The following is a 16,550-nucleotide window of genomic DNA, read 5'->3' on the forward strand; positions in this document are numbered from 1 at the left end:
TATAACACCATTATTTCCGCCCATATACTAATTAATTACATACTTAATTGTGTTCGTTAATAAATTATTCTAAATAAATGTGGATTTGAGTCAGAAATCAATATAATAATAAGTTATCAAAATTAAAGTCTCTGTTGTTATAAGTAAGTATTTATTAAAAAATGATATATCATTTTTAAGGTGTTTCTTTCTATCACACTGTCTAAAACCCATACAAAATTCAGTTTTTTAGTATTTGGAGCAATTATTATTAATCAACGCAAACAGTCAGTTAATGTAGTTTGAATACTGGAATCATATTAATTGGTCCCCTTTATCAAATATTTAAACAGTTTTTTTTATTTTTTAATGAAATAAACAAATTATATCGACAATATTATATCTTTACTCTAAGATACAATATTGGTATCTTTACTCTTTAAAAATTTGGTACATCTTTAAAAATAATCTAAAATGTCAATATTCCATAGGTATATTGATAAATAAGTTCTAAATTACAAGAAAATGCATTTTCTACGGAAACTTAAACAGATAGGTAAAAAATGGTATAATATAATTTGATAGACAATTAAATTGTGCATCTGATTCTCGTAAAATATACAAGGTGTTCCGTTTAAATTAAACAAGTTATTGCCGTTTGAAGCTAATAATTATTTAAAATAAATTTTCAGGCACTCTGTATAAGGTAGTATTATTTTTATTATTGCAACAAAATAACTGATCAATAAATAAACTTCAGTAAATATTTAGTATTAAAAACTTTGATACCCTTGGAGAAATGAAGCCTTAAAATTTTTACTGCAATTTCCCAAAATTGAAAATATTTCAAAAACGGTAAGGTTTAAGTATAATAAACCTTAATCAAATTTACCTTTATTTTAATCGTAGAAACTAAAAATGAAATAATATACAGGGTGTTCCATTTAAAAAAATACAACTTTGATATTTTTTACTTATTTGGGACACTCTGTATCTTGTAAAATTATTTTTAAATTGTACCTCTAATTTTATTTTTTAAATTCTTCATCGAACCCAAAACTTTTTGTGAAAATCTCATCGCTTAGCTACAATACTCCGTGTCGTATGTGGTGAACAACCCTGTATAATGGAATTAAGAAGAATCAAGAAGAAGTTTATCCTCTTGTAAAGACAATCCGGGGACATACTGTAGTCTTTATTTACTAAAGTCTATTTAGTATTTGCACCTGCCTACCAAATTTGTACGGAACACTCGGTAGGCGAGTCCGATTCGCACTTGTCTGATTTTTTTTTGATTTTGGCAAAGAAAATTATATAAAAAAATTCTTATTTTTTTTTAGATACCTCCCGAATTCTCTCGCACTTAATAATTTACACTCTGTATATCTGAATTTCAAAACAATTTTAATTCATGATTCGGTCAATAACTTTAAATTCTTAAAAAAAAAAACGTCTATATTAAATAACCATCGACGCATAAAAGCGACAATTATAAAAAAATATGGTAATTACTTTTTAAACCAGGAAATGTTTACGATAAAGTAAAAAAATATTATTTTATTTCCTGTCGACATTGATACAGATCCCTTTTTAACTTAAATCTCGAAAAAAGCGGACTATAATTCCATTATTTATCGACACTAAATAAAAAACTACGCCAAGTTCAAGACTGTTCCTCAGAAATTTGCGAATAACATTATTAATTCTGCCTTGTTAAGGAAAATAATAAAATTTAATGCGCGACGCCGCTTTTTCAAACCCGCGGTAATCGCGCGCCAGCACGTCAATCTCGGCCGCTTGACGCTTGCGCCCTCCGTCTATTTTGACACGTTTCATATAATGCAGAGTGGGCGCTAGAATGGCAGTCGGTGTCGGTGCGCGGATTTGTTGACTCGAAAATTCCTGTTGAAAATCGAAACCAAAGACGATAACCATGCTGCAGGGCTACTCACCGATCATGCAAGCCTTCCTGGGCACCCTGTTCACCTGGGGACTCACGGCATGCGGGGCTTCGCTCGTCATTGTGATAAGAGGATCTCAGGTTAGAATCATAACCTCACTTGTCAAAACATTATCGGATGTAAACAAACGTTGTTTAGATGGGGTTTCTTGTGTTCGTTTCCTAATTTTGTGAATAAAAGCAAGTGATATTATCGGAAATTTCTAAAGGATTTAGTCTGCTTTATGTGTACGATGTAATTTATTTGTTTGATTGGAAAAAAGTATGTGATGTTTGTTTAGTGTAAAGTTCATTGTAATGTTGTTTTGGTATGAAGCAATTTTGTCAGATTTAACTCCTTTAAACGAAAAGTGTATTTTTTCAAGCTCTGGCTGGTTTATTCTTTAAAAATAGCGTACCTATGTTAGTTCAAAACGCACATGAGCCTTTTTTCATAAGTTCGATTTCATAATATTATAATAAATATTCCAATTTATAAAGAAATGCCTGTACCTATTCAAATAAATTAAAGCCTAATTTAATATATTCTAGTTATTTACTGGATAAGGTCTAGTTACTCATTTTTTTATATAATCATTAAATACTACGACTTTTATCACGTTAACATATTTATGATTGAATAATGTATACCTACCTACTTTCTCTCAATTAAAATTATAATAAATAAATGCATATAGAATTACATTTTGCAATAAAATATAACAACAAACGTGCATTTGCGTCAATTTGAAAATATTTATGTATATTTAAATGTTCAGCAAGATATGTATATTTTTTAAAATGTTTATTTAACTTTAAAAAAAATGACATAAGAAACATAAACAATTTCCTAATTTAATCTGATTAACAGCTAATAATTTTAAATTTTTATCAAAGAAACATTATTTTTACATACCTAATTGGTTATTTATTCAAGTTTCATGTATTCATAACATAAATACTTACCTATTTAAAAATTACAAATATATTTACCTATTTATGTGTAAAAATTTTAGATACTTCTTATAACTACTTGTTATTGGATATTAGAAAATATTAGAAATATATCTTCAATACTTGGGTTTCAAAAATTATAAATATTTAAAAGGTACTCAGGTAAATAACATGTAAATAACATGCTGCAATAAAAATAAAGTGATAACATTATTTTGCAGTGAATAAATACTATTGTTACTGATGCAAATTTATAACTGATTGGCTCAATTTACAGCTTAAATAAATATACAACATAATAAAAATAAACGTTCTATATACTTATATCTTAGTATAATCTGGATGATAGATTTTTAATTTATTTTAATCAACATTATGTGTTTTTTTATAATACACGTTTATTTTATGGGGCTCATTTTTGCAAAATTTGCAAAATCTTGTAGCATAATTTTAAGATAATGGAATTGTGTTTGTATGTTGTTTATGTTTACCTATTGATTTTGATTACGTATTTGAAGATTTGGTTTCAAACGAAAATAAGTTAATTTTACTTTTATATCAGTCATATTGTTACTTTACTAAATCTAATTTTAGTAGTCTATTAAAGATACACTTTATATTGGACTTTGTTCAGGTGGCATATGTATAAATAAACTCAATAGACCCCCAAAAATATGTTTATGTTAAACAACCTATTCTAAAAGTCCTTTACCTGGGCCAGGTAAGAGTTGGATTAAAAAGAGATACATACTTAATGGAATGTTTTCAAGTTTAAGAATTGTTTTTAGTATATTATTTGGATTCGTTGACCCTTACCTGTTGACCCTACTTCTAAACATTGAATGACACGAAGTCTTACAGACTTTAAGCAAAACTAGTTTTCTCCGGGTTTTATGTTTTTAGGGTTCCGTATCTCAAAAGGAAAAAACGGAACCCTTATGAGATCACTTTGTTGTCTGTTCGTCTGTCTCTCAAAACCCTTTATCTCGAGAAGGCGTGGAGGTATCAAATTGAAATTAAAACCATATACTCATGTCTATAGTCCCTTGAAGTTGTGAAATCTCTAAGTTAACGTAAAAAAGAGATACAGCCGTTTATGCCGCAAAAAACGTGTATTTCGACAATTTCAAAGGAATCAAAATTTTAAAGTGTTGTCCGTTGAACTATGAAATAAGGCACTTACCGCCTTATATGTCCTATACCAAGTATAGGGAAAAATTTGAAAACTATACATTTGTAATTAAATCATAAAAAATACAGTCTTTATTTAAAGTACGTAATCAATCATCGAACTTAAGCTCGGTCATAATTGTCTTAATGGTCTGGTGTCTTGTCTTGTCTGGTCATAATATTTTTGTAGATTTTTTGAACTTTTATTATTCTGAATTGAGTTAACCGTGTCATGTGCGGTATCGTATGAAAGGGCAACATTGGCACAAGCTTAAACAGATTTTTAATTATTTTTTGGAAACTAAATTTCGGGTAAATCTCGGAAAAAACTACGAGAATTGATTCCCGGTGCTATTTTAATATGTACCTACATATTTGTACGGAACCCCCGCCTCGGTGGGCGAGTCAGACTCTCACTTGTCCGGTATTTTTTTTTTATCTAAAGGTGCCCACACATATACAGTTTTTCCTCAAGGCAAAACTGCACATTCGAAGCTTGGAAATTTTTATTTTTTTATCCATTTTCTGCAGGATTTCTCTGGTTCTTTTTCTTTTTTATCGACTGCTCCATGATCGTTTCTTCAGTTTTGTGATTAAGTTCTAGCCCATTATCGGTTAATTCATCGCTATACATCATTGTGTACACCATTAAACTATACACCATAACATGTACAGGGTGGGTCAAATTCGACGCTTTTAAATGGAAACACCCTTTTCTATAGGAGATAGACAAAAACTAATATCGGTGTCTGGAGCTCAATTTTCGTCAAAAACATGATAGTGAAAACCGCACGTCGATATCTGTTACCGTTTCGGAGTTACAGGGTGTTTTTCAAAAATATGCATTTGTAACAAATCGCTGTAACTTTTTTGCTATGGAAAATTTCGTATTCTTATGAAAACATTTCCAAAGCACCTTTATACGTAGAATTTAATGGTTTAAGTATAATTTTGTAACCAGAACATTTGATTTTTTATATGGGACACCCTGTATATTTGTAATTTATTGAAAAGAATTTAAAATTACCTTTCCAAAAATATAATACACTTGATATTTTGCTCGATTCCTCTTCGAGATATAGAGTATATAAAAATTCGGCCGGCTTTAAATAAGTAGGCTTTGAACGGCACCAGCTGTACTGCAAAAAAATTCTAGCTGTGAGCATCAATTAAAACGAAAATAATATATGCTATGGGAGATGCAGAATTTTATAACAATTTAAATATATATTTAACCAACATCAACACATTTAAACTATATCTAATAACAATAAAAATAAATAGCAAACCAAGGCATGAGATTTTGTTACAGGTGTTCGACCTATCGACCGTCTTCTGTTATGGACAGACGGGGCAGTTTTTGAACATTTCTCGCGAAATTCATTAACTCAGTGAGTGCTCTCATAACTGCTAAGTATTTTTAATTCTTGTCTAGATTATACGGAAGAATAAGGAACCTTTATCCTTCCGTAAATGTATCCATAGGATTAAATCCATGGGCACTAAGACAGGCGGCCTCGGCGGCCAACGGCTGGGATCTTGGTTAGGTTAGGTTAGGTTAGGTTAAAAATTTGCTGATAATTTCAGCGTTCAGAGGCGGTGCGTCGTCTTGCTGGAAAAATATGTTTTCGAGTTCCATTAAGGGCTTATTATCAATAAGGGGCCTACTAGTTAAAAGTGGCGAACTTTTAAAAATTCTGTATTTCGAAGGGGATTATGACAAAATATCAAGTGTGCTATATTTTTGGAAAGGTAATTTTAAATTCTTTTTAGTTAATTAAAAATATAGAGGGCGTCCCAAATAAAAAATCAATTTTTCTGTTGATAACTCTTAGATTATTAATTTTTAAAAAAATATACTTAAACCATTAAATTCTACGTAAAAAGGTGCTTTGGAAATGTTTTCATACAAATACAAAATTTTCCATAGCAAAAAAGTTACAGCGATTTGTTAAAAATGCATATTTTTGATAAACACCCCGTAATTCCGAAACGGTAACAGATATTGATGTGCGGTTTTCACCATCATGTTTTTGGTGAAAATTGACCTCCAGACACCGATATTAGTTTTCGTCTATCTCCTATAGAAAAGTGTGTTTCCATTTAAAAGCGTCGAATTTGACCCACCCTGTACACTAGGGTGTCCATTATTTACAAAGTCGATCATTTCTCTCACGACGCCCTCCAAATTTTTAGTTTATTGTCTAAAAAAAATAACAGACCATTGTAAACCTGTAATATTAACAATAAACCTTGCCCCAAAGACGATTTATTTCCCATTTCAATTACATAGGAAACTGCCACATTTTGCAAATATTTTTTTTTCTCTTGATCTTGTTCTCTCGCAGCCATGACAACTACGTTCTTATGCAGAATTGAACGCTCTATAAAAAAGGTCTTTTACAATTTTTCGATAAACCTACTCCAAAAGTTATTCACGGTTAAAATTAACCACTGGGTAAATTCCTAAATTCTTCAACTTTTTTGACAAAATTATGATTATTTTTGAGAAATTTAAAAAAAAAACTGTAAAAATATACATTTCTGATAGTGTTAAGGTTGGGAATTAAGAAATCTTGAGGTACAATGAAGTTTAAACAATTTAAGTATAGCTGATTTATTTTAATAAACATTCTTTAGTTGGATTTTCATATTTCTTATACTCGTTTACAATCTGAATCACATATTGTTTTTGATCTTCACTTCTAGATAAAATATTAATGTGTTTTTCTGACAATTTAACAGCTCCTTCTGCAGTATCATTAACTACTCTCAAATTTTTCACAATTTCTAAGCGTCTCTTATATCCGGGATCCTTTAACCATTCCGTACTGTCTAACTGCAGAAAACTTATGTTATCTGTCGGTATCAATATTAATCCGTGTAAAAATTGTAACGAATTTGAATTTATGAAATAATCAATGTTTTTGTTTATAAACCATTTAAAATCATCTTGATGAAAAATGAAGCGTTTAGAAATATCTAACTCTTCGTCATTATTTACTTTTAAAGCTTCAACCATTTTCTGCCTGATACTATAATAAGTATCAGAATTAACTTATTTTTTGATTTATAATTTCATGATTCAAGATTGTTTACCAATTTTTTTTTTCAAATAATAGATTAATTTTTTCAAATATAATCATAATTTTGTCAAAAAAGTTGAAAAATTTAGGAATTTACCGAGTGGTTAACTTTAACCGTGAATAACGTTTGAATGAGTAGGTTTATCGAAAAATTGCAAGATACTTTTTTTATAGAGCGTTCAATTCTATATAGGAATGTGTGATTTTCATGGCTGCGAGAGAACAAGATCGAGAGAAAAAAAATTAGTTGCAAAAAGTGACAAAATCGTCTTTGGGGCAAGGTTTATTGTGAATATTAAGGATTTACATTCTGTTAGTTTTTCTTAGACAGTAAACTAAAAATTTAAAGGGCGTCGTGGGGGCAATATGATCAACTTTGCAAATAACGGACACATGTACAGGGTGGGTCAAATTCGACGCTTTTAAATGGAAACAACCTTTTCTATAGGAGATAGACGAAATGTAATATCGGTGTCTGGAGCTCAATTTTTGCCAAAAACATGATAGTGAAAACCGCATATCGATATCTGTTCCGTTTCGGAGTTACGGGGTGTTTTTCAAAAATATGCACTTTTAACAAATCGCTGTAACTTTTTTGTTATGGAAAATTTTGTATTTTTATGAAAACATTTCCAAAGCACCTTTTTACGTAGAATTTAATGGTTTAAGTATAACTTTTTTTAAAATTAATAATTTAAGAATTATCAACAGAAAATTTGATTTTTTATATGGGACACCCTGTGTATTTTTAATTTATTGAAAATAATTTAAAATTACCTTTCGAAAAATATAACACACTTGATATTTTGAATTCCTTTTCGAGATATAGAGTATATAAAAATTCGCCCGCTTTAAATGAGTAGGCTTTGAACGGCACCGGCTGTAATGCAAAAAAATCTAGCTATGAGCATCAATTAAAACGAAAATAATATTTGCTATGAGAGATGCAGAATTTTATAACTATTTAAAATATATTTAATCAACATTAACACATTTAAACTATATCTAATAACAAGAAAAATAAATAGCAAACCAAGACATGAGATTTTGCTACAGATGTTCGACATATCGACCGTCTTCTGTTATGGACAGACGGGGCAGTTTTTGAACATTTCTCGCGGAATTCATTAACTCAGTGGGGGTGAAAGATACCCTCTCATAACTGTTAAGTATTTCTAATTCTTGTCTAGATTATACGGAAGAATAAGGAACCTTTATTTTTCCGCAAATATATCGATAGGATTAGATCCATGGGCACCAAGTCAGGCGGCCTCGACGGCCAACGGCTGGAATCTTGGTTGGCTATTCAATTATTCATGAAATTGGATGCAAAAATTTGCTGATAACTTTAGCGATCAGAGGCGGTGCGTCGTCTTGCTGGAAAAATATGTTTTCGAGTTCCATTAAGGGCCATATCATCAATAAAGGGTCCAAAGCCTACTAGTTAAAAGTGGCGAACTTTTAAAAATTCTGTATTTCGAAGGGGATTATAACAAAATATCAAGTGTGCTATATTTTTGGAAAGGTAATTTTAAATTCTTTTCAGTTAATTAAAAATATACAGAGTGTCCCAAATAAAAAATCAATTTTTCTGTTGATAACTCTTAAATTATTAATTTTAAAAAAATTATACTTAAACCACTAAATTCTAGGTAAAAAGGTGCTTTGGAAATGTTTTTATAGAAATACAAAATTTTCGATAGCAAAAAAGTTACAGCAATTTGTTAAAAATGCACATTTTTGAAAAACATCCCGTAACTCCGAAACGGTAACAGATATTGATGTGCGGTTTTCACCCTCATGTTTTTGATGAAAATTGAGATCCAGACACCGATATTAGTTTTCGTCTATCTCCTATAGAAAAGGGTGTTTCCATTTAAAAGCGTCGAATTTGACCCACCCTGTACACATTAATATACACATTCATTACATATACATACATATGTCATCAAAATCTCGATCCGGCGAATGCTCAGTCTTGTGCTGCAGCTTCATTAAACTTTTTCATTAATGCTGGCACGGAATTTACCAGATTCCGCTACGTCAATATTTCGAAAATGAAAAATCGATGCTGACCACCTTTGCGGTAGATAGCACAGTATAAATCAGGAAGGTATCCCGAGTAGAAACGCCGCAGAAACAATTGCGGTGAAGACTCCATGTCAGCAGTTGAGGGTTAAAGTGCACATTCAGAAACTGATAGATTGGATACACTCTCAAGTAGACTCTCGATAATCGGCAACGCCTGATAATTGGTGGTCGTTGCAATCGAAATTTGTCGAAATAAAAACATGTTGATTACATATTGTACAGGGTGGGGTGAACTGGACACTTTTAAAGGGAAACACCCTTTTGTATAGGAGATAGAATGATTAGGCTCCAGACTCGACTATAGGAGACAGACGAAAACTGATATCGTTATATGAAGCTCTTTTTTATCTAAAACGTGATGGTAAAAACCGCACATCGGAATCGAACAGCTTTTCCCTTTTCGGAGCTACAGGGTGTTTTTGAAAAATGTACATTTTTAACAAATCGCTGTAACTTTTTTGCTATAGAAAATTTTGTATTTTTATGAAAACATTTCCAAATCACTTTTTACGTAGAATTTAATGGTTTATGTATGTATTATATTTTTTAAATTAATAAAAATGAGTTAACAACCGATTTTTTTATATGGGACACCCTATATATTTTTAAATTATTGAAAAGAACTTAAAATTACCTTACAAGAAATATAACACACTTGATAATTTGTTCGAGTCCCATTCGAAATACACAATTTTTAAATGTTCTCCATTTTCAATTATGAGGCCTTTGGATCCCTTATTGATGATCTGCCCCTAATATGGAACTCGGAAACATATATTTCCAGCAAGACGAGGCACCACGTCACAACGATGAAATTATCACCAATTTTTTGCAGTCAATTTCGAGAATAATTGGATAGGCCAATCAAGGTCCCAACCGTTGGCCGGCGAGAGCGCCGATTTTTATTATTGAGAATGACCATTTTTTCCAAGGATCATATTTTTAAATTGTCCATATACTCTAAACAAGAATTAGAAGTACTTAGCGGTTATACAAGAGTATCTTTCACTCCCACTAAGTTAATGTTTCGCGATGTTCAGAAACAGTCAAATATTAAGTATGCTATAGTTTTGGAAAGGTAATTTTAAATTATTTTCAATCAGGGTGCAATGATTTAAATCAACTTGATTTAAATCAACGGATTTGTTTATTTTAATCATGGATTTATATAAAAAAATCAACTTGTTTAAAAACTTAGGATAAATGGAAAGATAACTGTAAAAATTATAAAAATATTTTTTTATAATTTTATAATTGCTTTTTCTATAAAGCTATAAAAAAGTATTCCTATATCAAATATACCCTATATCTATTCATCAAATAAGTACAAAGTTACACTTGCTGTTGTAACGTTTAAATACTTAAATAGATCGAAAAATGATTGTAAAAGATATAATATAGAGGGTGTCCCAGATATAAGTGCAAGTATTTAACTAAAAATTTGTTGAAGAATTTAGGAATTTACCGAGTGGTTAATTGTAACTGGTAGTATAGTTCAACCCCATAAACACACTTATGAGGTTTTTTTCGCCAAAAAAAATTTGAAAATTCGAAATTTTTTGAAATATTTTTTAGTTTTTAGTTAAAAACATAATTTCTTGATAATATGGCAACATAGGTATTAGATTAAATTTACAATAAAATCGAGAAAAGATCCAGTGGTTCTGAAAATTTTAGCAAAAAATCGTTTGTTTTGGAAATTTTCAAAGTAAAATAACTCCGTTATTTTGGACTTATTTGAAAAACGATAAAGAGAAAATATGTATCTTTTATCGAGAGGCACCTTTTATGAGAGGCACCACCCCTTAAAATGCTTGCACTTATTTCTGGGATTACCCTGTATAACACATATCCCTAATAGCAATTCATCTATTAAAATGTTGGACCAATTTTTGAAGCTTTTTTTCGTGTGAATCCATTACACTTCTAAATGGCAGAGATTTATTTTGAAATTGTGAAGTGCCAGAGAAATCCGGTATTTGAATACATTTCATTCACAAACTCTAGTGCAGAACTAGTTTCTTCTGATGTCAGGTTGTTATTTTTATTCCCGAGGACTAATCAATGTCAAAAGATAAGCTGGAGTCAAGGCATGTTTTATACCTTTTTTGAAACAGCTTAATGTTGATCAAGCTAATTTCCGTCTTCCCTAATTTATCTTCTAGTACATTCTAAATTTCTACCGACATTACCGACATTTTGTTCTGCAATAAGCACTTTGCACTTTAAACATTAGATGGTACTAATTTTATTCTCGACTTAAGACAGACTAAGCAGCCGATTTTTTTTTTGCGGAAATAGGGGCATCGGCAAAGTTTACAGAATAAACTATATCGGTGGCCGATGTGGAAAAACGACACGCGCCGTAAAAATGTTATTATTGATTGAAAATTAGATTAAAATCAAAAAAATCCGATTAAAATAAAAAAAACTGATTAAAATCATATAAATCGATTTTTTATTAAAAAAACATGATTTTTTTGCACCCCGTTTTCAATGAATTAAAAACATATAGGATGTTCCATATAAAAAATCAAATTTTCTGTTGATAACTCTTAAATTATTAATTTAAAAAAAGTAGCTACAGACTGTCGTAGGTGTGAATTGTGAGAGAAATCTAGCAAAACAAAAATATTCTCAGCATATTTTAACTTTATTTAAACGTTTTTGGTTTAGTTCATGTTTCCCTAATAATATTTAAAACATACATACCTATAATTTTATTTCGCGTCTTTATCTAAAGCCTAGTTTGACGTATTTAAGCGCTTCCTACTGCATAAATTAGCCAAATATAATTTTATCAATAAAATAACTGCCCTACCTAATTATGCCTGGGATTAAGGATATCTATAATTCCATTTGTTAAATTATTAAAAATATATTTTATAATACGTTACTTGGGCAATATACAGGATGTTCCTTAATGACTTGCTAATATTTAAAGAGGTAATTATTGGACCTGTTCCAAGAAAAAAATACTTCATACGAATGCATGTCCTAAACATCTTAATTTTTGAGATACAGGTAGATAAAATTTTATAAAAAAACTTTTTTTAGAAAATTTTTACAATCCAGTATCTCAAAAGTTAAAATGTTTATGATTATAGGACATAATATCAAATTTTTTTTCTTACGATAGGTCCAAGAATTACCCCTTATTAAGGTTGTTCGTTAATTTTACCAAAGTAACAAATAAAAAAAGAGTTTAATTCATATTTTATATTTTATGATTGAGTTCTTTTGTGTTCTTGGAGAGATAGGTAAATTGTTATTGTATTAAGTATTATTTCGTCACTCTTTATAACAATAGTGTAAATATTTTGAAACTAAAAAGACACTAGAAAAAGATTAACTATGAATTAGGGGTACGGGGGTCATAAGAAAAGATATTAATGATCTTAATTGTATTTTATAAAAATTGCTGTCACCAACAAAATCTATTATATTATTTAAATAATGATAGAGAGGGAGCAATAAAACTTAATTTTATGAGAATGATTAGGCTATCAGTTATTTACTTAGTAATGCAATGACATTTAATGGACCAGTTAGCTATTTCTAAAACTCTCTATCTAATAATTAAATATAAGAATTTCAAATAAAATTAATGGCTTATACCGGGTGGGTCTCAAAAGTGGCTCACCCCTATAATTTTTTTATTCTTTCTGATAAAAAATCCAGATTTGGTATATTAATCTTCTTACAGTGCCATACTCTATATAGAGCGTCGGCTACCTCTCGTATGTACTTGTGATGTGTGTCGTCAGTGTTTCACAAGTACACGGGACCTACAGTTTATTGCCGAATCCGAACAGCACTATTTGAGAGGCTGTACAAGGCAAATACAGGGTGGTCCGAATTGTATTCCGAAAACTTTGGCAGCATATTCTGCAGATAAAATTAAGTAAAAAAGTTCGTATAAATGTATGTCCTAAAATGCTTAGTTTCGGAGATACAGGGTGTAGAAATTTCATTTTTATTTCAATTTTTTTCAAATAATTTAAGAAGTAACGTCAATATAGGGATGAAAATTGGTGTCTGGGAGTTTTTGGACATGAGAAATTTGATTTTCATGTCAATATGACTCCTACTTGTAGAGGGCGCCACCTACATATGCTTTAACTGGTTTGAAGAGTAATAACTTTTCATCCATACCTGTATAAAACTACTGAGTAAAAAAATATACATTTACAATTTTTTTTTACATAAAGGTCTCTTGGTAAAAATCGCTACGAGTAATGGTTCTCGAGATATTTGAAATTGAAATTATCAATACCTGTCATCATTGACAAATTAAACATGTTGACCAAATAGTTATTAGACTGAAATTTTAAATTTGAAATCTTTTTGTGCCAAAAGTTCAACAGAAACTGTTTAATCATCATTTTTTCGCACAAAAAAATTATGATTAATTTAAAAAAATAAAAATTTATTATTTCAGTCAAATAACTCTACTCAACGTGTGCTTATTTTTTGTCAATGATGACATGTATTGATTATTTCCATTTTAAATATCTTGAGAACGGTTGCCTGTAGCTATTTTTACCAAGAGACATTTTTTACGTAAAAAGTCATGGAAATGTATATTTTTTTAGTCAGTAGTTTTATACAGGTACCGTCGAGAAGTTATTACTCTTCAAAACAGTCAAAACGCATGTAGGCGGCGCCCCCTACAAATAGGAGTCATTTTGACATTAAAATCAAATTTCTCGTATCACAAAACTCCCAGATACCAATTTTCATCCAGATATTGACGTTATTTCAGAAATTATTTAGAAAAAATCGAAATAAAAATGAAACTTCTACACCCTGTATCTCCGAAATTAAGCATTTTAGGACATACATTTATATGAACTATTTTACTTATTTTTATCTGCAGAATATGCTGCCGCAGTTTCCGGAATACAGTTCGGACCACCTTGTATACTCAAGGTGGTTTGCCATTGCCTTCCTTGAGGAGGCAGCTCATTGGTCGCTCTATTTAGATAAATAAATATTTTTATTTAAATAAATAAAGCGACCGTACTGGCTGGGGATCGAACCCAGTACCTTCTGCTCCGCAGATCGACACACTAACGCTGGAGCTACGGCCGGTATATTAATATATGACATAAATTAGGATTGATTGATGTATATAATTGTTTTCTGCCACTACCTGTTTCACCGGAAATGACTATAATTTTTGATTTTTAAATGGTACCCTCGGTGTTTTGTTGCTTTATTCGATGGAAAATGACACTATGATTAGAATGACATATTATAGGTCAACTTTTTACATTTTCTAATATGGTTTATTTGAAATTACAACATGCGATTCATAACGACAATTTGACTCGAAATACCAAATGTGTGGTACCAAATTATTCGTAAAAAATGTTTTTTTCTAATTATGCTAATGAGTCACCAGTCGTTCCATTTGAAAAAAATTGAGATATGATCAAAAATACGATTTGGGCATCTTTTAACCGGCTAGGACAAGAGAGGAATAACATTAGACGATCAAATCTATTTTTCCAAGCCCTCCTTGATTAAAAATTAGTGTTTTTAACACAGCAATGGCACTCTAGATTGAAATTTAAAATTCAATTTTGTTTTAAGCAAAAATGTCAAAAGTTGACATATGATATGTCATTCTATTCATAATGTCATTTTCTATCGAATAAAGTAAAATAATACTGAGGGTGCCATTTAAAAATCAAAAGTTTTAGTCAATTCCGGTGAAACAGGAAGTGGCCGAAAAGAATTATTGAATACGTCAATTAATCCTAATTTATGTCATATACTAACATACGAAATTTCGTTTTTTTTATCTGATAAAATAAAAAAGTTATAGGGTGAGCCACTTTTGAGACGCACCCGGTATACATATTACTGTCTGCTATCACAAATCAGTGACATTTAATATTTATATATATTCTTTAATTGATTTCTATTGTATTAAAGTAAGTAGTAAATAAAGTACATGGTGTATATACAAAATATAGTAAAGAAAAGTAACAAAATGTAGTAATATATCTTGTAAAAAACGTATTTTACTCTCTTGACGAGTTCTTGTCGCACAAATTTGGACTAAATTGTTTTGTGAATTTTATGACTGGTTTTTATCTTGTGAATTTTGCATTGTAAAATTTTTCAATTTTATGTTACTGCTTTTTTGTATTTTTTCACATTTAAGTTTTCTATTTTATATAGTATATTGTTTTTATATATTGACGTGTGTAAACTTTTCTTTGTACTGGCATGAGTAAATAAATAGATAAGGATAAAGACCAACTACTGATACGGAGGTGTCTCAAATTTGAAGGAATCACTGGGATCTCCGATACCATAAATATTAGATAACATGAATGTCAATAGCAAAGTTGCGTATTTTTATTACCATTATTTTTATTACCATTAAAATGGCAAATGCAAAATTGAAAATATTCGAATTCTTCCGAAGATAATTCGAAAAAAAGAATATTGTAATATCGTTTCTAATTTTTCCTGTGTTTATTTGAAGGGGTATAAAATAAATTTCACTTTTTCTCTGCATAAAATGGTGTAATTAAATTTCAAATCTGAGGTTAAACCTTCGAGATTCCATCAGCTTTAATCTTTAAATACCAATATGGATTTTTATTCCCTTTTCTAAAAGCTTATGGTCTCCCAAATGCAATGATTCGTAATCACACTTGCCTAAAAATTGTATCTTGTTCTTAACACACTTAATCAAAGTGATCTGTATACCCGTCTATCTCCAACACATTGCCCCTTATGAGAATTTTCTTAACTATATATTTTTAAGCAACCTTATTGTACCGTATGATCTAATAAAAACAGCGTCAGCGATGGCTATGAAATGAACATCGATGACATTTCCCATATAAATTTACATATATAAAATGACAGCGATCTTCATTTCATAGCCATCGCTGACGCCGTTTTTATTCGATCATACGGTATTTATGTCAAACTCCTGGGATACCATCGAAGAAAAAGGAAGGCCTAAAGCTGACGTTATGCGTAAGCTGTCAGTCACTACAATTTTAGGCCTTATATGCGAAATTCTTCATAGTTTCACATTCGATATAAACTTGGATTTTACTTAAATTAGTATGAATAGTTAATGACAAAAGTGAAAGAACATCATTAGATCAAAATTATTCTTCAAATTTAAAAGCGTACTTTTAAGAGAATGTATGACAATTTTTACAATAGTTTCAGCATTATGAACAACATAATGTCGGAAGTACTTAATAACTAAGTACTTTCGACACTATGTTAAAAGTACCGTATGATCGAATAAAAACGGCGTCAGCGATGGCTATGAAATGAAGATCGCTGATTTT

General features: G+C 30.3%; 1 protein-coding gene across 2 annotated transcripts in view; it reads left to right on the plus strand.

The window, feature by feature from the left end:
• Positions 1 to 1,803: 1,803 nt before the first annotated feature.
• Positions 1,804 to 16,550, plus strand: part of LOC115889664 (zinc transporter ZIP11) — a 250,276-nt gene continuing 235,529 nt past the window's right edge. For both annotated transcript variants that reach the window (XM_030909723.1, XM_030909724.1), the window contains exon 1: positions 1,804 to 2,020. In XM_030909723.1, coding sequence (XP_030765583.1) covers positions 1,913 to 2,020 — 108 coding nt within the window. In that variant the 5' untranslated portion in view covers positions 1,804 to 1,912. The remainder of the gene's footprint in view (positions 2,021 to 16,550) is intronic.

Source organism: Sitophilus oryzae, unplaced genomic scaffold, assembly GCF_002938485.1.
Source record: "Sitophilus oryzae breed Bouriz unplaced genomic scaffold, Soryzae_2.0 scaffold_818_pilon_pilon, whole genome shotgun sequence".
Lineage (NCBI taxonomy): Eukaryota > Metazoa > Arthropoda > Insecta > Coleoptera > Curculionidae > Sitophilus > Sitophilus oryzae.